This window comes from Leucoraja erinacea, unplaced genomic scaffold, assembly GCF_028641065.1.
Source record: "Leucoraja erinacea ecotype New England unplaced genomic scaffold, Leri_hhj_1 Leri_215S, whole genome shotgun sequence".
Lineage (NCBI taxonomy): Eukaryota > Metazoa > Chordata > Chondrichthyes > Rajiformes > Rajidae > Leucoraja > Leucoraja erinaceus.
The window spans coordinates 31,318-54,631 of record NW_026576116.1 but is presented as its reverse complement, the minus strand read 5'-3'; the positions used below and the strand labels follow the sequence as shown (position 1 = coordinate 54,631).

Genomic DNA, 23,314 nt, shown 5'->3' with positions numbered 1-23,314 from the left:
GCACTGGAGGATCCTCGGAGACACTCTGAATTTCCTCAATTGCCTGAGGTGGTAAAGGCGCTGCCTTGCCTTACTCACGAGTGCTGAGGCGTGTGATGCCCATGTCATATCCTCGGAGATGTGGACTCCCAGATATTTAAAACAGTTCACCCTATCCACAGGATCCCCATTTATACTCAATGGAGTGTACATCCTCGGATGATAGAAACATAGAAATTAGGTGCAGGAGTAGAGGCCATTCGGCCCTTCGAGCCTGCACCGCCATTCAATATGATCATGGCTGATCATCCAACTCAGTATCCCGTACCTGCCTTCTCTCCATACCCCCTGATCCCCTTAGCCACAAGGGCCACATCTAACTCCCTCTTAAATATAGCCAATGAACTGGCCTCAACTACCCTCCGTGGCAGAGAGTTCCAGAGATTCACCACTCTCTGTGTGAAAAAAGTTCTCCTCATCTCGGTTTTAAAGGATTTCCCCTTATCCTTAAGCTGTGACCCCTTGTCCTGGACTTCCCCAACATCGGGAACAATCTTCCTGCATCTAGCCTGTCCAACCCCTTAAGAATTTTGTAAGTTTCTATAAGATCCCCTCTCAATCTCCTAAATTCTAGAGAGTACAAACCAAGTCTATCCAGTATTTCTTCATAAGACAGTCCTGACATCCCAGGAATCAGTCTGGTGAACCTTCTCTGCACTCCCTCTATGGCAAGAATGTCCTTCCTCAGATTTGGAGACCAAAACTGTACGCAATACTCCAGGTGTGGTCTCACCAAGACCCTGTAAAACTGCAGTAGAACCTCCCTGCTCCTAGACTCAAATCCTCTATGGCAAGAATGTCCTTCCTCAGATTTGGAGACCAAAACTGTACGCAATACTCCAGGTGTGGTCTCACAAAGACCCTGTACAACTGCAGTAGAACCTCCCTGCTCCTAGACTCAAATCCTTGATGTGCCCTCCTAAAGTCCATGATCAGCTCCTTCGATTTTTTTACGCTGTATCTCTAAGGTGTAAACTCTAAACTCTCTCTCTTTCTCTTGTTCCCGCACAGTGCTGCAGCCCGCAGTCGAGGCCTTCTTCTTGGTCCACGCCACCGAGCGGGAGAGCAAGCCCGCCGTCCGTGACACCAGGGAGAGCCAGCTGGCGCACATCAAGGACGAGGCGCCGCCCCTCTCCCCCGCCCCCGTCACCCCGGCCACCCCTTCCTCCCTCGACCCCTTCTTCTCCCGCGAACCATCCTCCATGCATATCTCCTCCAATCTGCCTCCGGACACTCAGAGGTTCCTGCGCTTCGCAGGTAGGTACTTAGCGTGGCGGCGTTTACGCTATTCAAAGTTTCAATTGGGTATTGATGTGGATAGAGAACTGGCTGGCAGACAGGAAGCAAAGAGTAGGAGTAAACGGGTCATAGAAACATAGAAATTAGTGCAGGAGTAGGCCATTCGGCCCTTCGAGCCTGCACCATTCGCCATTCAATATGATCATGGCTGATCATCCAACTCAGGAGATTGAGAGGGCTGTCTTATGAAGAAAGACTGGATAGACTTGGTTTATACTCTCTAGAATTTAGGAGATTGAGAGGGGATCTTATAGAAACTTACAAAATTCTTAAGGGGTTGGACAGGCTAGATGCAGGAAGATTGTTCCCGATGTGTTGGGGAAGTCCAGGACAAGGGGTCACAGCTTAAGGATAAGGGGGAAATCCTTTAAAACCGAGATGAGAAGAACTTTTTTCACACAGAGAGTCGTGAATCTCTGGAACTCTCTGCCGCAGAGGGTAGTTGAGGCCACAGTTCATTGGCTATATTTAAGAGGGAGTTAGATGTGGCCCTTGTGGCTAAGGGAATCAGGGGGTATGGAGAGAAGGCAGGTGCGGGATACTGAGTTGGATGATCAGCCATGATCATATTGAATGGCGGTGCAGGCTCGAAGGGCCGAATGGCCTACTCCTGCACCTAATTTCTATGTTTCAGTATCCCGTACCTGCCTTCTCTCCATACCCTCTGATCCCCTTGGCCACAAGGGCCACATCTAACTCCCTCTTAAATATAGCCAATGAACTGTGGCCTCAACTACCCTCTGTGGCAGAGAGTTCCAGAGATTCACCACTCTCTGTGTGAAAAAAGTTCTCCTCATCTCGGTTTTAAAGGATTTCCCCCTGATCCTTAAGCTGTGACCCCTTGTCCTGGACTTCCCTAACATCGGGAACAATCTTCCTGCATCTAGCCTGTCCAACCCCTTAAGAATTTTGTAAGTTTCTTTTCACAATGGCAGGCAGTGACTAGTGGGGTACCGCAAGGCTCAGTGCTGGGACCCCAGCTATTTACAATATATATTAATGATTTGGACGAGGGAATTGAAGGCAACATCTCCAAGTTTGCAGATGACACAAAGCTGGGGGGCCGTGTTAGCTGTGAGGAGGATGCTAGGAGACTGCAAGGTGATTTGGATAGGCTGGGTGAGTGGGAAAATGCATGGCAGATACAGTATAATGTGGATAAATGTGAGGTTATCCACTTTGGTGGCAAAAACAGGAAAGTAGACTCTTATCTGAATGGTGGCCGATTAGGAAAGGGGGAGATGCAACGAGACCTGGGTGTCATGGTACACCAGTCATTAAAAGTAGGCATGCAGGTGCAGCAGGCAGTGAAGAAGGCGAATGGTATGTTAGCATTCATAGCAAAAGGATTTTTGAGTATAGGAGCAGGGAGGTTCTACTGCAGTTGTACAGGGTCTTGGTGAGACCACACCTGGAGTATTGCGTACAGATTTGGGCTCCTAGTTAAGGGTTTGGACACGCTAAAGGCAGGAAACATGTTCCCGATGTTGGAGGAGTCCAGAACCAGGGGCCACACACACACACACACACACACACAGTTTAAGAATAAGGGGTCGGCCATTTAGAACGGAGACGAGGAAAATGCAGGAAGATTGTTCCCGATGTTGGGGAAGTCCAGGACAAGGGGTCACAGCTTAAGGATAAGGGGGAAATCCTTTAAAACCAAGATGAGAAGAACTTTTTTCACACAGAGAGTGGTGAATCTCTGGAACTCTCTGCCACAGAGGGTAGTTGAGGCCAGTTCATTGGCTATATTTAAGAGGGAGTTCGATGTGGCCCTTGTGGCTAAGGGGATCAGGGGGTATGGAGAGAAGGCAGGTACGGGATACTGAGTTGGATGATCAGCCATGATCATATTGAATGGTGGTGCAGGCTCGAAGGGCCGAATGGCCTCTACTCCTGCACCTAATTTCTATGTTTCTATGTTTCTAAACACTTTTTCTCACACAGAGAATTGTGAGTCTGTGGAATTCTCTGCCTGGTGGCCGGTTCTCTGGATGCTTTCAAGAGAGAGCTCTTAAAGATAGCGGGAGTCAGGGGATATGGGGAGGAGGCAGGAACGGGGTACTGATTGGGGATGATCAGCCACATTGAATGGCAGTGCTGTCTGGAAGGGCCAAATGGCCTACTCTTGCGCCTATTGTCTAAAACCTATTTCTACTGCCTAGCGTTTTTGAGGCGCACTGTAAACAGTGTATGTATGTATTGTTAGGCCTGTTGTATGTAGTACATTAGTATCCACTCTGATGTACGGCACTTTGGATTAGATTCCTTCATTTATCATTCAGACCTTTCGGTCTGAACGTGAGTTACATAGAAACATAGAAATTAGGTGCAGGAGTAGAGGCATTCGTCCCTTCGAGCCTGCACCGCCATTCAATATGATCATGGCTGATCATCCAACTCAGTATCCCGTACCTGCCTTCTCTCCATACCCTCTGATCCCCTTAGCCACAAGGGCCACATCTAACTCCCTCTTAAATATAACCAATGAACTGGCCTCGACTACCCTCTGTGGCAGAGAATTCCAGAGATTCACCACTCTCTGTGTGAAAAAAGTTCTTCTCATCTCGGTTTTAAAGGATTTCCCCCTTATCCTTAAGCTGTGACCCCTTGTCCTGGACTTCCCTAACATCGGGAACAATCTTCCTGCATCTAGCCTGTCCAACCCCTTAAGAATTTTGTAAGTTTCTATAAGATCCCCTCTCAATCTCCTAAATTCTAGAGAGTATAAACCAAGTCTATCCAGTCTTTCTTCATAAGACAGTCCTGACATCCCAGGAATCAGTCTGGTGAACCTTCTCTGCACTCCCTCTATGGCAATAATGTCCTTCCTCTGATTTGGAGACCAAAACTGCACGCAATACTCCAGGTGTGGTCTCACCAAGACCCTGTACAACTGCAGTAGAACCTCCCTGCTCCTATACTCAAATCCTCTTGCTATGAAAGCCAACATACCATTCGCTTTCTTTACTGCCTGCTGCACCTGCATGCCTACCTTCAATGACTGGTGTACCATGACACCCAGGTCTCGCTGCATCTCCCCCTTTCCCAATCGGCCACCATTTAGATAATAGTCTGCTTTCCCGTTTTTGCCACCAAAATGGATAACCTCACATTTATCCACATTATACTGCATCTGCCAAACATTTGCCCACTCACCCAGCCTATCCAAGTCACCCTGCAGTCTCCTAGCATCCTCCTCACAGCTAACACTGCCCCCCAGCTTAGTGTCATCCGCAAACTTGGAGATATTGCCTTCAATTCCCTCATCCAGATCATTAATATATATTGTAAATAGCTGGGGTCCCAGCACTGAGCCTTGCGGTACCCCACTAGTCACTGCCTGCCATTGTGAAAAGGACCCGTTTACTCCTACTCTTGAGTTGTTTTTCAATGTGCCATACAAATAACATTGATTGACGATGGGCCGAATGGCCTAATTCTACTCCTGCAAACTTGTGAACGAGCCGCTCCGAGCTGCATTTGTTGTTTGTTTTTTATTTCTTTTTGCAGAGACTCACCGAACCGTTCTGAACCAGATCCTGCGGCAATCCACCACGCACCTGGCCGACGGCCCCTTCGCAGTTCTCGTCGACTACATCCGCATCCTCGACTTCGACGTCAAACGCAAGTAAGGTTCGGCGCAGTGACCGCGGGTTTTGGGGGGCGCTGCCTCAGCCGGGTCCCATCCCGACCACGGTGGGCGCTGTCTATACAAAGATTGTGCCTTCTCCCCGTGCGTTCTCCAAAGTTCGTGCGGGTGTGAGAAGGAACTGCTGGTGCTGGTTTAAACAAAGACAGACGCAAAAAGCTGGAGTAACTCATGGGGTCGGACAGCATATCTGGAGGCTCAACCCGTTCCTTTTCTCCAGAGATGCTGCCTGACCCGCTGAGATACTCCAGATTTTTGTGTCTATCCAGGTTAATTGGCTTTGTTTAACTAAAATAGTAAATTGTCGCCCCCTCATCTTCTTTCTGAAGGTACATAGAAACATAGAAATTAGGTGCAGGAGTAGAGGCCATTCGGCCCTTCGAGCCTGCACCGCCGTTCAATATGATCATGGCTGATCATCCAACTCAGTATCCCGTACCTGCCTTCTCTCCATACCCTCTGATCCCCTTAGCCACAAGGGCCACATCTAACTCCCTCTTAAATATAGCCAATGAACTGGCCTCAACTACCCTCTGCGGCAGAGAGTTCCAGAGATTCACCACTCTCTGTGTGAAAAAAGTTCTCCTCATCTCGGTTTTAAATGATTTCCCCCTTATCCTAAAGCTGTGACCCCTTGTCCTGGTACATCCTTTTATTCTGAGGCTACGCCCTTTGTCAATAGACAATAGGCGCAGGAGTAGAGGACATTTGGCCCTTCGAGCCAGCACCGCCATTCAATGTGATCACGGCTGATCATCCACAATCAGTACCCCGTTCCTGCCTTCTCCCCATATCCCCTGACTCTCTCTCGCTATCTTTAAGAGCCCTATCTAGCTCTCTCTTGAAAGCAGCCAGAGAACCGGCCTCCACCGCCCACTGAGGCAGAGAATTCCACAGACTCACAACTCTCACTGTGAGAAAAAGTGTTTCCTCGTCTCCGTTCTAAACAGCCGACCCCTTATTCTTAAACTGTGTGTGTGTGTGGCCCCTGGTTCTGGACTCCCCCAACATCGGGAACATGTTTCCTGCCTCTAGTGTGTCCAAACCTTTAACAATCTTATATGTTTCAATAAGATATCCTCTCATCCTTCTAAACTCCAGTGTACAAGCCCAGCCGCTCCATTCCCTCAGCATATGACAGTCCCGCCATCCCGGGGTTGAATGGCCGAATTCTGCTGCTATCACTTATCAAAGGCCACTTGAGGGGCCGAATGGCCTAATTGTGCCGCTATAGAAACATAGAAACATAGAAATTAGGTGCAGGAGTAGGCCATTCGGCCCTTCGAGCCTGCACCGCCATTTAATATGATCATGGCTGATCATCCAACTCAGTATCCCGTACCTGCCTTCTCTCCATACCCCCTGATCCCCTTAGCCACAAGGGCCACATCTAACTCCCTCTTAAATATAGCCAATGAACTGTGTGGCCTCAACTACCCTCTGTGGCAGAGAGTTCCAGAGATTCACCACTCTCTGTGTGAAAAAAGTTCTCCTCATCTCGGTTTTAAAGGATTTCCCCCTTATCCTAAAGCTGCGACCCCTTGTCCTGGTACATCCTTTTATTCTGAGGCTGCGCCCTGGACAATAGACAATAGGCGCAGGAGTAGAGGACATTCGGCCCTTCGAGCCAGCACCGCCATTCAATTCAATTTAATTCAACAATCAGTACCCCGTTCCTGCCTTCTCCCCATATCCCCTGACCCCGCTATCTTTAAGAGCCCTATCTAGCTCTCTCTTGAAATCATCCAGAGAACCTGCCTCCACCACCCTCTGAGGCAGAGAATTCCACAGACTCACCACTCTCTGTGAGAAAAAGTGTTTCCTCGTCTCCGTTCTAAATGGCCGACCCCTTATTCTGAAAGTGTGTGTGTGTGTGTCTCGACCCGAGTGTGTCCCCTATGTGTGTGTGTGTGTCCATAGTGTGTGTGTGTGTGTGTGTGTGTGTGTCTCTCTCTCTCTCTCTCTCTCTCTCTCTCTCTCCCCGGTCTGGACCCCCCCAACATCGGGAACATGTTTCCTGCCTCTAGCGTGTCCAAACCCTTAATAATCTTATATGTTTCAATGAGATCTCCTCTCATCCTTCTAAACTCCAGAGTGTACAAGCCCAGCCGCTCCATTCCCTCAGCATATGACAGTCCCGCCATCCCGGGGTTGAATGGCCGAATTCTGCTGCTATCACTTATCAAAGGCCACTTGAGGGGCCGAATGGCCTAATTGTGCGCTATCACTTATCAAGGGCCTCTTGAGGGGCCTGCTATTCTGCTGCTATCGCTTATCCAGGGCCTCTTGAGGGGCCGAATGGCCTAATTTTGCTGCTATCACTTATCAAGGGCCTCGTGAGGGGCCAAATAGCCAAATTCTGCTGCTATCGCTTATCAAAGACCACTTGAGGGGCCGAATGGCCTAATTCTGCTACTATCGCTTATCAAAGACCACTTGAGGGGCCGAATGGCCTAATTGTGCCAATATTACTTACTGTCTCCCACCAGGTACTTCCGCCAGGAGTTGGAGCGCTTGGACGAGGGGATCCGTAAGGAGGATTTGGCGGTGCACGTGAGGAGAGACCACGTCTTCGAAGACTCGTACCGGGAACTCCACAGGAAATCCCCCGAGGAGATGAAGAACCGTCTGTAAGTCGCTGGAATCCAGAGTATTGCCTTCACTTCTGGGCACCGTGTTACAGGAAAGATGTCGTCGAGCTGGAAAGGGTTCGGAGAGGATTTACGAGGATGTTTCCGGGACTAAGAGGGTGTGAGCTACAGGGAGAGGTTGGAGCAGGCTGGGTCTCTATTCCATGGAGCGCAGGAGGATGAGGGGCGATCTTATAGAGGTGGACAAAATCACCAGAGGAATAGATCGGGCTGAGTCTCTTGCCCAGAGTAGGGGAATCGAGGACCAGAGGACACAGGTTCAAGGTGAAGGGGGAACTTTTCCGCACAGAGGGTGGTGGGTGTATGGAACGAGCTGCCGGAGGAGGTAGTTGGGGCTGGGACTATCCCAACGTTTAAGAAACATTAGATATGTACATGGATAGGACAGGTTTGGAAGGATATGGACCCAGTGCAGGCAGTTGGGACTAGTGTAGATGGGGCATGTTGGCTGGGGTTAGTTAAGGCTGGGACTATCCCAACGTTTAAGAAACAGTTGGACAGGTACATGGATAGGACGGGTTTGGAGGGATATGGACCAAATGGAGGCAGGTGGGACTAGGGTAGCTGGGACGTGTTGGCCGGTGTGGGCTAATTGGGCTGAAAGGCCTGTTTCTACACTGTATCACTCTATGATTCTAAATGGTGGCAAGTTGGGCAGGTTGGGGGAGTGGGCAGATGCATGGCAGATGCAGTTTAATGCGGATAAATGTGAGGTTATCCACGTTGGTATAACAAACAGGAAGGCAGATTATTATCTAAATGGGGTCAAGTTGGGAAAAGGGGAAGTACAACGGGATCTGGGGGTCCTTGTTCATCAGTCACTGAAAGTAAGCATGCAGGCAATGAAGAAAGCGAATGGCATGTTGGCCTTCATAATGAGAGGAATTGAGTATAGGAGCAAGGAGGTCCTTCTGCAGTTGTACAGGGCCCTGGTGAGACCACACCTGGAGTATTGTGTGCAGTTTTGGTCTCCAAATTTGAGGAAGGACATTCTTGCTATTGAGGGAGCCCAGCGTAGGTTCACCAGGTTAATTCCCGGGATGGCGGGACTGTTATATGCTGAGAGAATGGAGCGGCTGTGGGCTTGTACACTCTGTGGAGTTTAGAAGGATGAGAGGGGTTCTTATTGAAACATGTAACATTATTAAGGGATTGGACACGCTAGAGGCAGGAAATGTGTTCCTGATGTTGGGGGAGTCCAGAACCAGGGGCCACACACACACACAGTTTAAGAGTAAAGGGGTCGGGCATTTACGACGGAGACGAGGAAAAGCTTTTTCACCCAGAGAGTTGTGAGTCTGTGGAATTCTCTGCCTCAGAGGGCGGTGGAGGCCGGTTCTCTGGATGCTTTCAAGAGAGAGTTAGATAGGGCTCTTAAAGATGACGGAGTCAGGGGATATGGGGACTCAGAAGGCAGTGGAGGCCGGTTCTCTGGATGCTTTCAAGAGAGAGTTAGATAGGGCTCTTAAAGATGACGGAGTCAAGGGATATGGGGACTCAGAAGGCAGTGGAGGCCGGTTCTCTGGATGCTTTCAAGAGAGAGCTAGATAGGGCTCTTAAAGATAGGGAGAGGGGGAGATGGCAGGAACGGGGTACAGATTGGGGATGATCACATTGAATGGCGGGCGGTGCTGGCTTGACGGGCTGAATGGCCTCTACTCCTGCACCTATTGTCTATTGATATGGGGAGAAGGCAGGAACGGGGTACTGATTGGGGATGATCAGCCATGATCACATTGAATGGCGGGGAGTGCTGGCTCGACGGGCTGAATGGCCTCTACTCCGGCATCTATTGTCTATTGTGTATTGACGACACATTTAACCAGCGGCTTGTCTCGGCAGGTACATCGTGTTTGAAGGGGAGGAAGGACAAGACGCAGGCGGCCTGCTCCGCGAGTGGTACATGATCATCTCCCGGGAGATGTTCAACCCCATGTACGCGCTGTTCCGCACCTCGCCCGGTGACCGAGTCACCTACACCATCAACCCTTCCTCCCACTGCAACCCCAACCACCTCAGCTACTTCAAGTTTGTGGGGCGCATCGTGGCCAAGGCAGTCTACGACAACCGTCTGTTGGAGTGTTACTTCACCCGATCCTTCTACAAGCACATCCTGGGCAAGTCTGTCAGGTACACAACTCTTCCTTACATTGGCTCCCTGTATGTCAGAGAATTGATTTTACAATCCTGCTCCTCACCTATAAATCACTACATTCAATTCAATTCAATTTATTTGTCATTTGGACCCCTTGAGGTCCAAACGAAATGACGTTTCTGCAGCCATACATAGAAATTAGGTGCAGGAGTAGGCCATTCGGCCCTTCGAGCCTGCACCATTCGCCATTCAATATGATCATGGCTGATCATCCAACTCAGTATCCCGTACCTGCCTTCTCTCCATACCCCCTGATCCCCTTAGCCACAAGGGCCACATCTAACTCCCTCTTAAATATAGCCAATGAACTGTGTGGCCTCAACTACCCTCTGTGGCAGAGAGTTCCAGAGATTCACCACTCTCTGTGTGAAAAAAGTTCTCCTCATCTCGGTTTTAAAGGATTTCCCCCTTATCCTTAAGCTGTGACCCCTTGTCCTGGACTTCCCCAACATCGGGAACAATCGAGCCTGCACCATTCGCCATTCAATATGATCATGGCTGATCATCCAACTCAGTATCCCGTACCTGCCTTCTCTCCATACCATATAACCATATAACAATTACAGCACGGAAACAGGCCATCTCGACCCTTCTAGTCCGTGCCGAACACCTAATCTCCCCTAGTCCCATCTACCTGCGCTCAGACCATAACCCTCCATTCCCTTCCCATCCATATAACTATCCAATTTATTTTTAAATGATAAAAACGGACCTGCCTCCACCACCTTCACTGGAAGCTCATTCCACACAGCTACCACTCTCTGAGTAAAGAAGTTCCCCCTCATGTTACCCCTAAACTTCAGTCCCTTAATTCTCATGTCATGTCCCCTTGTTTGAATCTTCCCTACTCTCAGTGGGAAAAGCTTTTCCACGTCAACTCTGTTCCCCCTGATCCCCTTAGCCACAAGGGCCACATCTAACTCCCTCTTAAATATAGCCAATGAACTGGCCTCAACTACCCTCTGCGGCAGAGAGTTCCAGAGATTCACCATTCTCTGTGTGAAAAAAGTTCTTCTCATCTCGGTTTTAAAGGATTTCCCCCCTATCCTTAAGCTGCGACCCCTTGTCCTGGACTTCCCCAACATCGGGAACAATCTTCCTGCATCTAGCCTGTCCAACCCCTTAAGAATTTTCTAAGTTTCTATAAGATCCCCTCTCAATCTCCTAAATTCTAGAGAGTATAAAACAAGTCTATCCAGTCTTTCTTCACAAGACAGTCCTGACATCCCAGGAATCAGTCTGGTGAACCGTCTCTGCACTCCCTCTATGGCAATACATTACAAACAAATAGACCCAAGACACAACATAATTTACATAAGCATCCATCACATCGCTGTGATGGAAGGCCAAAAAAAAATTATCTCTCCACTGCACTCCCCCCCCCGATGTCAGAGTCAAAGTCAAAGCCCCCGGCTGGCGATGGCGATTGTCCCGCGGCCATTAAAGCCACGCCGGGTGATTCAAGGTCGCACACCGGGTTCTTGATGTTAGAGCCCCCGGCGTGCGCTCGCAGAGTCCCGCGGCCATTCCAAGCCGCGCGGGGCGGTGATGTCAGGCCCCGCTCCAGGAGCTCTTCGACCCCGCAACTCGGGCGGGAGAAGTCGCCGTTGCGGGAGCCCTGAAAAGCGGTCTCCCTCCAGGGACCCGCGGGCTCCTGGTGCCGCCGTCCGCCAGACCCGCAGTAGCAGCCTCCGAATCTCCGGAGGTCGGGCCGCAGCAGCGCTCCACCACCGCTCCACCCGATCCGGACTCGGCCAGCTCCGCGACGGTGAGGTGAGTCGTCGGCACCAGAGCCCCCGGTCTTCCTGTTGGAGGCCGCTCCTCGTTGCAGCCCCGACGACAACGGAGACCCGACAAAGAAAAGGTCGGGTCTCCCGTGCAGGGAGAGATTAAAAGTTACCCCCTCCCTCCCACCCCACCCCCCCCCACACACACACCCCAACAAAAAATAACAAAAACTACATAAAAACATAGACAAAAAATAATAAAAACGCAGACGGGCTGCAGAGGCCGTAGAGAGTCGCGCCGCCTACCAATGGTTTAGTATATCACTGACATGCTTCCAGTATATAAGCCTTCTAGACTGCTAAGATCTTCTGAAACCAATCTGTTAGTGATTCCCAGAGTAAATACAAAACATGGGAAAGCAGGATTTAGTTACTATGCAACAAATAGCTGGAATAAACTTCCTGAAGATTTAAGACTTGCCCCAACTTTGACCACTTTTAAAACAAGACTGAAAACTTTTATGTTTACTTTAGCTTTCAGCTAAATCTTAACTGCGTTACACTTTTAACTTTTGCACTTTTTATAATGCAGTTTTAATTTTGCTTTTCTTTTCTTTTAGTTCTATTTTATTTCATTTTATTATTTCATTTTATCGTATGACATGTTTTTATGTGAAGCACTTTGAGGCTGCCTCGTGTATGAAATGGGCTATATAAATTAAGTTGCCTTGCCTTGCCTTGCCCTCGGGCCTGCCTGCCTGCCGTGCCAAACTGTTGCATTTGTACGTTCCCCCTCCATCGGTCCGAGTCAGCATTGGTGATAATTTGCCAATGTTCTCTAGACTCAGGATCACAGTTCCCGTGGATTGGAGGGTAGCTAATGTTATCCCACTTTTTAAGAAAGGCGGGAGAGAGAAAACAGGGAATTATAGACCCGTTAGCCTGACATCGGTGGTGGGGAAGATGCTGGAGTCAATTATAAAAGATGAAATAGCCGCACATTTGGATAGCAGTAACAGGATCGGTCCGAGTCAGCATGGATTTACGAAGGGGAAATCTTGCTTGACCAATCTGCATTTTTTGAAGATGTAACTAGGAAAATGGACAAGGGAGAGCCAGTGGATGTAGTGTACCTGGACTTTCAGAAAGCATTTGATAAGGTCCCACATAGGAGATTAGTGGGCAAAATTAGGGCACATGGTATTGGGGGTAGAGTGCTGACATGGATAGAGAAGTGGTCGGCAGACAGGAAACAAAGAGTAGGGATTAACGGGTCCCTTTCACAATGGCCGGCAGTGACTAGTGGGGCAGCGCGAGGCTCGGTGCGGGGACCAGCAGTGACTAGTGGGGCAGCGCAAGGCCCGGTGCCGGGACCAGCAGTGACTAGTGTGGGGCAGCGCAAGGCTCGGTGCGGGGACCAGCAGTGACTAGTGGGGCAGCGCAAGGCCCGGTGCGGGGACCAGCAGTGACTAGTGGGGCAGCGCAAGGCTCGGTGCGGGGACCAGCAGTGACTAGTGTGGGGCAGCGCAAGGCCCGGTGCGGGGACCAGCAGTGACTAGTGGGGCAGCGCAAGGCCCGGTGCGGGGACCAGCAGTGACTAGTGGGGCAGCGCAAGGCTCGGTGCTAGTGGGGCAGCGCAAGGCTCAGTGCGGGGACCAGCAGTGACTAGTGGGGCAGCGCAAGGCTCGGTGCGGGGACCAGCAGTGACTAGTGGGGCAGCGCAAGGCTCGGTGCGGGGACCAGCAGTGACTAGTGGGGCAGCGCAAGGCTCAGTGCGGGAACCAGCAGTGACTAGTGGGGCAGCGCAAGGCCCGGTGCTGGGACCCGCAGCTATTTACAATATACATCAATGATTTGGACGAAGGGATTCAAAGTAACATTAGCAAATTTGCAATGACACAAAGCTGGGTGGCAGTGTGAACTGTGAGGAGGATGCTATGAGAATGCAGGGTGACTTGGACAGGTTGGGGGAGTGGGCAGAAGCATGGCAGATGCAGTTTAATGCAGATAAATGTGAGGTTATCCACTTTGGTAGCAAAAACAGGAAGGCAGATTACTATCTAAATGGCGTCAAGTTGGGGAAAGGGGAAGTACAACGGGATCTGGGGGTCCTTGTTCATCAGTCTAGGAAAGTAAGCATGCAGGTACAGCAGGCAGTGAAGAAAGTGAATGGCATGTTGGCCTTTATAAGAAGAGGAGTCGAGTATAGGAGCAAAGAGGTCCTTCTGCAGTTGTACAGAGCCCTAGTGAGACCACACCTGTGAGAATTTGGTCCCCTAATTTGAAGAAGGACATTCTTGCTATTGAGGGAGCCCAGCGTAGGTTCACAAGGTTAATATCGGACATTTTTTGTTGTGTGGGTTTAGTTTTTGTTTAAGATCTTGCCACCTTGTTTTCCCTGGCAGGTATACGGACATGGAGAGTGAAGACTATCATTTCTATCAGGGGCTGGTGTACCTGCTGGAAAATGATGTTTCCACATTGGGCTACGAGCTCACCTTCAGTACAGAGGTACGGCCATTTTGCAGCAAGGCTCCGCCCTCCTTCGCTTACGCCCAGCGCTCTCCAAACCCAACGCTTGCCCCTGCCGCAGAGACTGCTCACTCCGTAGCTCCCTGGTCAATTCATCCCTTCCCGTATTTTGCTTGGGCAGTTTGCACCCCAGCGGTATGAACATTGACTTCTCCAATTTCAGGTAGTCCCTGCTTTCTCCTCCCCTTCCCAGCTCGCTCTCACAGCCCACTGTCTCCGCCTCTTCCTTTCTTCTTCCCCCCCACCCTCAGATTCAGATTCAGATTCAATTTTAATTGTCACTGTCAGTGTACAGTACAGAGACAACGAAATGCATTTAGCATCTCCCTGGAAGAGCGACATAGCAAACGATTTGAATAAATAATAATAAGTGTCCGGGGGGGGGGTGGTGATTGGCAGTCACCGAGGTACGTTGTTGAGTAGAGTGACAGCCGCCGGGAAGAAGCTGTTCCTCGACCTGCTGGTTCGGCAACGGAGAGACCTGTAGCGCCTCCCGGATGGTAAACAGTCCATGGTTGGGGTGAGAGCAGTCCTTGGCGATGCTGAGCACCCTCCGCAGACAACGCTTGCTTTGGACAGACTCAATGGAGGGGAGCGAGGAACCGGTGATGCGTTGGGCAATTTTCACCGCCCTCTGCAATGCCTTCCGGTCGGAGACAGAGCAGTTGCCATACCATACAGTGATGCAGTTGGTAAGGATGCTCTCAATGGTGCAGCGGTAGAAGTTCACCAGGATCTGAGGAGACAGATGGACCTTCTTCAGTCTCCTCAGGAAGAAGAGACGCTGGTGAGCCTTCTTGATCAGAGTAGAGGTATTGTGGGTCCAAGAGAGGTCATCGGCTCACATCAGTCTGGAGAAGGTTCTCGACCCGAAACGTCACCTATTTCCTTCGCTCCATAGATGCTGCCTCACCCGCTGAGTTTCTCCAGCATTTTTGTCTACCTTTGATTTTCCGCCATCTGCAGTTCCTTCTTAAACGCTCGCTCCTGCCAGCTCCCTGAGAGTTGTCACTGAGATACGACGCCGAGTCTTATCGTATCTCAGCTAGTCTTAGCCCAAGGTACACAAAATTGCTGGAGAAACTCAGCGGGTGCAGCAGCATCGATGGAGCGAAGGAAATAGGCGACGTTTCGGGCCGAAACCCTTAGCCCAATCTCTGAGCTCCCTGAAGACTTCATGTCTCTCCTTCTCCTGTTCACGGCACCAACACTTGTCATAAGGTCACAAGGAATAGGAGCAGAATTAGGCCATTCGGCCCATCTATTCCGCCATTCAATCATGGCTGATCTATCTCTCCCTCCTAACCCCCCCCTTCTCCTGCCTTCTCCTCATAACACCCGTACTAATCAAGAATCTATCCTACGAGGAAACACTTTTTCTCACAGTGAGAGTTGTGAGTCTGTGGAATTCTCTGCCTCAGAGGGCGGTGGAGGCCGGTTCTCTGGATGCTTTCAAGAGAGAGCTAGATAGGGCTCTTAAAGATAGCGGAGTCAGGGGATATGGGGAGAAGGCAGGAACGGGGTACTGATTGGGGATGATCAGCCGTGATCACATTGAATGGCGGTGCTGAAAAAGTGTTTCCTCGTCTCCGTTCTAAATGGCCGACCCCTTATTCTTAAACTGTATGTGTGTGTGGCCCCTGGTTCTGGACTCCCCCATCACTGGGAACATGTTTCCTGCCTCTAGCGTGTCCAAACCCTTAATAAACATAGAAACATAGAAAATAGGCGCAGGAGTAGAGGCCATTTGGCCCTTCGAGCCTGCACCATTCACCATTCAATATGATCATGGCTGATCATCCAACTCAGTATCCTGTACCTGCCTTCTCTCCATACCCCCTGATCCCTTTAGCCACAAGGGCCACATCTAACTCCCTCTTAAATATAGCCAATGAACTGGCCTCAACTACCCTCTGTGGCAGAGAGTTCCAGAGATTCACCACTCTCTGTGTGAAAAAAGTTCTCCTCATATCTCCACATCTAACTCCCTCTTAAATATAGCAATAATCTTATATGTTTCAATAAGATTCCCTCTCGTCCTTCTAAACTCCACAGAGTGTACAAGCCCACAGCCGCTCCACATTCTCTCAGCATATGACAGTCCCGCCATCCCGGGAATTAACCTGGTGAACCTACGCTGGGCTCCCTCAATAGCAAGGATGTCCTTCCTCAAATTTGGAGACCAAAACTGCACACAATACTCCAGGTGTGGTCTCACTAGGGCCCTGTACAACTGCAGAAGGACCTCTTTGCTCCTGTACTCAACTCCTCTTGTTATGATGGCCAACAGGCCAAACTGCACACAATACTCCAGGTGTGGTCTCACCAGGGCCCTATACAACTGCAGAAGGACCTCTTTGCTCCTGTACCCAACTCCTCTTGAGGAATGCCCTTCCTCAAACAAGCCCTGCAGCTCCATTCTCTTCTTCAGTGTCCCCCTCCCCCCCTCCACCACTCTCCCACCCGCCACAGCTCCCGCTTGAGCCGTGGAGGGGAAGCGAGCCGAGAACCGCCCACCGACCGACACCACTCTGGCTCTCTCCGCAGGTGCAAGAGTTTGGCGTGTGCGAGGTCCGGGAGCTGAAGCCGAACGGCGCTCACATCGTGGTGACGGAAGAGAACAAGAAGGAGTACGTCCATCTTGTGTGCCAGATGAAGATGACCGGTGAGTTTAGCCGGTCCTTGACGCATCCCAGGCGAGGCAGTGACGAAAATCTCCAGCACGTTACCCCTCGTCAGTCAGAGGATCGGGTATACAGGGCTGCCCAGCAGTACGGATTTTCCCTATTTTGTACAGAGATGCCATTAAGTGCAATTTTGACGGGAATGCAGGTGGGAAAGGGGGAGATGCAGCAAGACCTGGGTGTCATGGTACACCAGTCATTGAAAGTAGGCATGCAGGTGCAGCAGGCAGTGAAGAAAGCGAATGGTATGTTAGCTTTCATTGCAAAAGGATTTGAGTCTAGGAGCAGGGAGGTTCTACTGCAGTTGTACAGGGTCTTGGTGAGACCACACCTGGAGTATTGCGTACAGTTTTGGTCTCCTAATCTGAGGAAAGACATTCTTGCCGTAGAGGATTTGAGTATAGGAGCAGGGAGGTTCTACTGCAGTTGTACAGGGTCTTGGTGAGACCACACCTGGAGCATTGCGTACAGTTTTGGTCTCCAAATCTGAGGAAGGACATTATTGCCATAGAGGGAGTGCAGAGAAGGTTCACCAGACTGATTCCTGGGATGTCAGGACTGTCTTATGAAGAAAGACTGGATAGACTTGGTTTATACTCTCTAGAATTTAGGAGATTGAGAGGGGATCTGATAGAAATTTACAACATTCTTAAGGGGTTGGACAGGCTAGATGCAGGAAGATTGCTCCCGATATTGGGGAAGTCCAGGAGTCACAGCTTAAGGATAAGAGGGAAATCCTTTAAAACTGAGATGAGGAGAACTTTTTTGGTGATAGAAACTAGGTGCAGGAGTAGGTCATTCGGCCCTTCGAGCCTGCACCGCCATTCAATATGATCATGGCTGATCATCCAACTCAGTATCCCGTACCTGCCTTCTCTCCATACTCTCTGATCCCCTTAGCCACAAGGGCCACATCTAACTCCCTCTTAAATATAGCCAATGAACTGTGTGGCCTCAACTGCCCTCTGTGGCAGAGAGTTCCAGAGATTCACCACTCTCTGTGTGAAAAAATTTCTTCTCATCTCGGTTTTAAAGGATTTCCCCCTTATCCTTAAACTGTGACCCCTTGTCCTGGACTTCCCCAACATCGGGAGCAATCTTCCTGCATCAAGCCTGTCCAACCCCTTAAGAATTTTGTAAGTTTCTATAAGATCCCCTCTCAATCTCCTAAATTCTAGAGAGTATAAACCAAGTCTATCCAGTCTTTCTTCATATGAAAGTCCTGACATCCCAGGAATCAGTCTGGTGAACCTTCTCTGTACTCCCTCTATGGCAATAATGTCTTTCCTCAGATTGGAGACCAAAACTGTACGCAATACTCCAGGTGTGGTCTCACCAAGACCCTGTACAACTGCAGTAGAACCTCCATGTTCCTATCCTCAAATCCTTTTGCTATGAAAGCTAACATACCATTGGCTTTCTTCTCTGCCTGCTGCACCTGCATGCCTACTTTCAATGTTTAAGAAGGAACTGCAGATGCTGGAGAATCGAAGGTTACACAAAAAAGCTGGAGAAACTCAGCGGGTGCAGCAGCATCTATGTCTGAAGAAGGGTTTCGGCCCGAAACTTTGCCTATTTCCTTCGCTCCATAGATGCTGCTGCACTCGCTGAGTTTCTCCAGCTTTTTTGTGTAACCTGCCTACTTTCAATGACTAGTGTACCATGACACCCAGGTCTCGCTGCATCTCCCCTTTTCCTAGTCGGCCACCATTTAGATCGCATAGATTAGGGGATGATCAGCCATGATCACATTGAATTGGCTGGAAGGGCCGAATGGCCTCTACTCCTGCACCTAGTGTCTATTGTCTATCAGCCATGATCACATTGAATGGCGGTGCTGGCTGGAAGGGCCGAATGGCCTCGACTCCTGCACCTATTGTCTACGTTTCCATGTCCAATACAATCCGGCTGCCCGCGGTGAACAGGCATCTGACCAGTGTTTTTCCTGTGTTTTTGGGGCAGGTGCTATCCGGAAACAGCTGGCTGCCTTCCTGGAGGGCTTCTACGAGATTATTCCCAAGCGCTTGATATCGATTTTCACCGAGCAGGAGTTGGAGCTGCTCATCTCTGGCCTGCCGACGATCGACATCGATGACTTGAAAGCAAACACTGAATACCACAAGTACCAGGTCAACTCCTTGCAGGTGGGTCTTGTAGGCGCGGCGTGGCCCCACGGGCATTCTTCCCACCCCCAGCCCCTTTGGCTGAAGGGCCTACACAGGTTTAAGGAGCAGAAACAGGCCGTTCGGTCCATCGAATCCATTCCAAGATCTACCGAAGATTAACACAAAAAGCTGGAGTAACTTTTTCTCACAGAGAGCTGTGAGTCTGTGGAATGTGGAGTCTGTGGGAGCCCAGCGTAGGTTCACCAGGTTAATTCCCGGGATGGCGGGACTGTCATATGCTGAGAGAATGTGGAGCGGCTGTGGGCTTGTACACTCTGGAGTTTAGAAGGATGAGAGGGGATCAGGTTAATTCCCAGGATGGCGGGACTATCATATGCTGAGAGAATGTGGAGCGGCTGTGGGCTTGTACACTCTGTGGAGTTTAGAAGGATGAGAGGGGATCAGGTTAATTCCCGGGATGGCGGGACTGCCATATGCTGAGAGAATGTGGAGCGGCTGTGGGCTTGTACACTCTGTGGAGTTTAGAAGGATGAGAGGGCATCTCATTGAAACATATCGGATTTGGACATGCTAGAGGCAGGAAACATGTTCCCGATTTTAGGGGAGTCCAGAACCAGGGGGCCACACACACAGTTTACGAATAAGGAGTAAGCCATTTAGAACGGAGACGAGGAAACACTTTTTCTCACAGAGAGTGTGGAATTCTCTGCCTCAGATGGCAGGTTCTTTCAAGAGAGAGTGAGATAGGGCTCTTAAAGATAGCGGAGTCAGGGGATATGGGGAGAAGGCAGGAACGGGGTACTGATTGGGGATGATCAGCCATGATCGTGTTGAATGGCGGTGCTGGCTCGAAGGGCCGAATGGCCTCTACTCCTGCACCTTATTGTCTATTGTCTAACTCAGCGGGACAGGCAGCATCTCCGGAGAGAAGTAACGAGCGACGTTTCGGGTCGAGACCACAGGTGGCATCTCTGGAGAGAAGGAATGGGCGACGTTTCGGGTCGAGACCCTTCTTCAGACAGAGTCAGGGGAGAGGGAACGAGATATATAGACGGCCATTCCTTCTCTCCAGAGATGCTGCCTGTCCCGCTGAGTTACCCCAGCACTCTGTGTCGTTTATTTCGTCGCGGTACGGGAACGATTGCCGTTTTCTCTCCCGCCAAACGCTTGGCCCGTCTAACGTTAGTCTTCCTGCCTCTCGCTGTCCCCACCTCCCCCACCACAGATCCAGTGGTTCTGGCGGGCACTGCGCTCCTTCGACCAGGCCGATCGTGCCAAGTTCCTGCAGTTCGTCACCGGCACCTCCAAGGTTCCCCTGCAGGGTTTCGCGGCTCTCGAAGGGATGAACGGGATCCAGAAGTTCCAGATCCACCGGGACGATCGTTCGACCGACAGGCTGCCTTCTGCTCACACTTGGTGAGTGTTTATTCTTACTATCTATATAATATTAAAACTGTGTGTGTTTCTGCCTGACCTGTGGCTGCCAGCCTTTGATTCGTTGCTACGCTAACACCAGACCCACAAACACCCAGATTTTTTTCCATTTCGGTAGGGATTTCACTTTTCATTCCAAGTATCCACTTCTCATGAGATTTCGTTGTGTTTATGTACACATTTTTAATAAAATCCTTCTCCCCCCCCCCCCTTCAGTTGGAGGACCACGTCTCTCGTGGGGGCTAAGGGTAGGGAATGGCTGCGTTGGGGGAGCAGGCTAAACAGGTCTGCACTTGGTCTAGTTATCATTAACATTAACCATATAACCATATAACAATTACAGCACGGAAACAGGCCATCTCGGCCCTACAAGTCCGTGCCGAACAACTTTTTTTTCCCCTTAGTCCCACCTGCCTGCACTCATACCATAACCCTCCATTCCCTTCTCATCCATATGCCTATCCAATTTATTTTTAAATGATACCAATGAACCTGCCTCCACCACTTCCACTGGAAGCTCATTCCACACCGCTACCACTCTCTGAGTAAAGAAGTTCCCCCTCATATTACCCCTAAACTTCTGTCCCTTAATTCTGAAGTCATGTCCTCTTGTTTGAATCTTCCCTATTCCCAAAGGGAAAAGCTTGTCCACATCAACTCTGTCTATCCCTCTCATCATTTTAAAGACCTCTATCAAGTCCCCCCTTAACCTTCTGCGCTCCAGAGAATAAAGACCTAACTTATTCAACCTATCTCTGTAACTTAGTTGTAACACCGGGAACATGTTTCCTGCCTCTCGTGTGTCCAAACCCTTAACAATCTTATATGTTTCAATAAGATTCCCTCTCATCCTAAACTCCAGAGTGTACAAGTAAACCCAGGCAACATTCTAGTAAATCTCCTCTGTACTCTCTCTATTTTGTTGACATCCTTCCTATAATTGGGCGACCAAAATTGTACACCATACTCCAGATTTGGTCTCACCAATGCCTTGTACAATTTTAACATTACATCCCAGCTTCTATACTCAGCTAAGTAACATTACACTTACGGGCGCCTTTAAAAGACTCTCGAGGGCGCCTTACAAAATTTAATAAGCACAGAAGCAGAATAAAACAAAAAGCAAAGAAAAAAATAGTCGGGACATCAGCAACACACATTTCAAAGCCTCCAGCCCCCCATTGACGGGGCGGACTTGACTCCCGTAGCCGGTGGTGTTCGGGGCCCTCCGCGTCGAGGCGCTCCACTCCCGCAACGGGGGGGTTCTCAGCTCCACCGCGCCGGGCGAACGAACCTCGCGTCGGGGCAGGTCGCACGTTGGAGCTCCCGGCTCGGCCTCACCCCGAGACTGCGAGCTCTTGGTGATAAAGTCCGCGGTGGGAGCGACCCCAGGCAAGGGACCCGAGAGTTGTGAATCTGTGGAATTCTCTGCCACAGAGGGCAGTGGAGGCATCCAGAGAACCGGCCTCTGAGGCAGAGAATTCCACAGACTCACAACTCTCACTGTGAGAAAAAGTGTTTCCTCGTCTCCGTTCTAAATGGCCGACCCCTTATTCTTAAACTGTGTGTGTGTGTGGTGTGTGGCCCCTGGTTCTGGACTCCCCCAACATCGGGAACATGTTTCCTGCCTCTCGTGTGTCCAAACCCTTAACAATCTTATATGTTTCAATAAGATCCCCTCTCATCCTAAACTCCACAGAGTGTACAAGCCCACAGGCGCTCCATTCTCTCAGCATATGACAGTCCCGCCATCCCGGGAATTAACCTGGTGAACCTACGCTGGGCTCCCTCAATAGCAAGAATGTCCTTCCTCAAATTAGGGGACCAAAACTGCACACAATACTCCAGGTGTGGTCTCACCAGGGCCCTGTACAACTGCAGAAGGACCTCTTTGCTCCTGTACTCAACTCCTCTTGTTATGAAGGCCAACAGGCCAAAACTGCACACAATACTCCAGGTGTGGTCTCACCAGGGCTCTGTACAACTGCAGAAGGACCTCTTTGCTCCTATACTCAACTCCTCTTGTTATGAAGGCCAACAGGCCAAAACTGCACACAATACTCCAGGTGTGGTCTCACTAGGGCCCTGTACAACTGCAGAAGGACCTCTTTGGTCACGGGGAAACTCCGTTCAGACGAGCTCCCGTAGTCGGGATCGAAGCCGGTTCTCCGACTCTGAACGCCATTCTTTGCTTCCACAGCTTCAACCAGCTGGACCTGCCGGCCTACGAGAGCTACGAGAAACTCCGCCACATGCTGCTGCTGGCCATCCAGGAGTGCTCGGAAGGATTTGGCCTGGCCTGAACCTGCGCGGAACGACGGGCAGAAGGAAGGAAGGAGCAAAGCGGCGGAGGAGGAGGAGGAGAAGAAGAGAAGGGAAGGAGGAAAAAAAAAGAGCAGGCAGTCCACGAGGGGAGATTTTTTTTTTTTTAAAGAGAAACGTGACTGTAACATGCGCATAACTTGCTCTCCTCGCACTGTCCTGGCGGACTCGCTTTAAGAAAACCAACCACAACATGCGATCGAGAGGCACCGGAAAATAAAAAGTGCCCGCCTGAACTTGTGGAGTGAGTTTCGCAGACGGGGGAAAAATTACTGAAAACTTTGGGAACTTTTCTTTTGCGATTTGCCCGGATACCACCTCTCCCTCCCTCCACCCACCCACCCACCCACCCACCCACCACTTGTTAGGTTGCGTTTTTCTCTTGTGTTTGTGCGCACTTGTGTTGTCTTGCCCTGCCCTGCCCATCGATGGCGAATGGAAGGGGGGAAAAAAAACCTCCTCCTCAAAGCAAGAATCGGCTCGGTGTTCCCGAGGCCGTTTTTGTTCCCTCGCGACGCTTTTAAAAGAAAGTCTTTTGTTTTTTTTTCCCCCCTTCTTCTTCTTCTCTCTCTTTCCTCTCTTTCGTCGCATTTATCTCTGCCGCGTGTGTTCACGTGAGTACTGAAGATGTAAATAAAGATTCCAGGCGCCATCGACCCACAAACCGGCCCGCTTTAAAGTCCAGTTGGC

General features: G+C 50.2%; 1 protein-coding gene across 1 annotated transcript in view; it reads left to right on the top strand.

Moving 5' to 3' along the window:
* Window positions 1-22,662, top strand: part of huwe1 (HECT, UBA and WWE domain containing E3 ubiquitin protein ligase 1) — a 165,521-nt gene extending 142,859 nt beyond the window's left edge. The window contains 9 exon segments of the mRNA XM_055666224.1: window positions 1,051-1,296; window positions 4,855-4,972; window positions 7,483-7,623; window positions 9,487-9,774; window positions 13,932-14,037; window positions 16,606-16,723; window positions 18,705-18,886; window positions 20,094-20,284; window positions 22,503-22,662. Coding sequence (XP_055522199.1) covers window positions 1,051-1,296; window positions 4,855-4,972; window positions 7,483-7,623; window positions 9,487-9,774; window positions 13,932-14,037; window positions 16,606-16,723; window positions 18,705-18,886; window positions 20,094-20,284; window positions 22,503-22,605 — 1,493 coding nt within the window. The 3' untranslated portion in view covers window positions 22,606-22,662.
* Window positions 22,663-23,314: the final 652 nt, after the last annotated feature.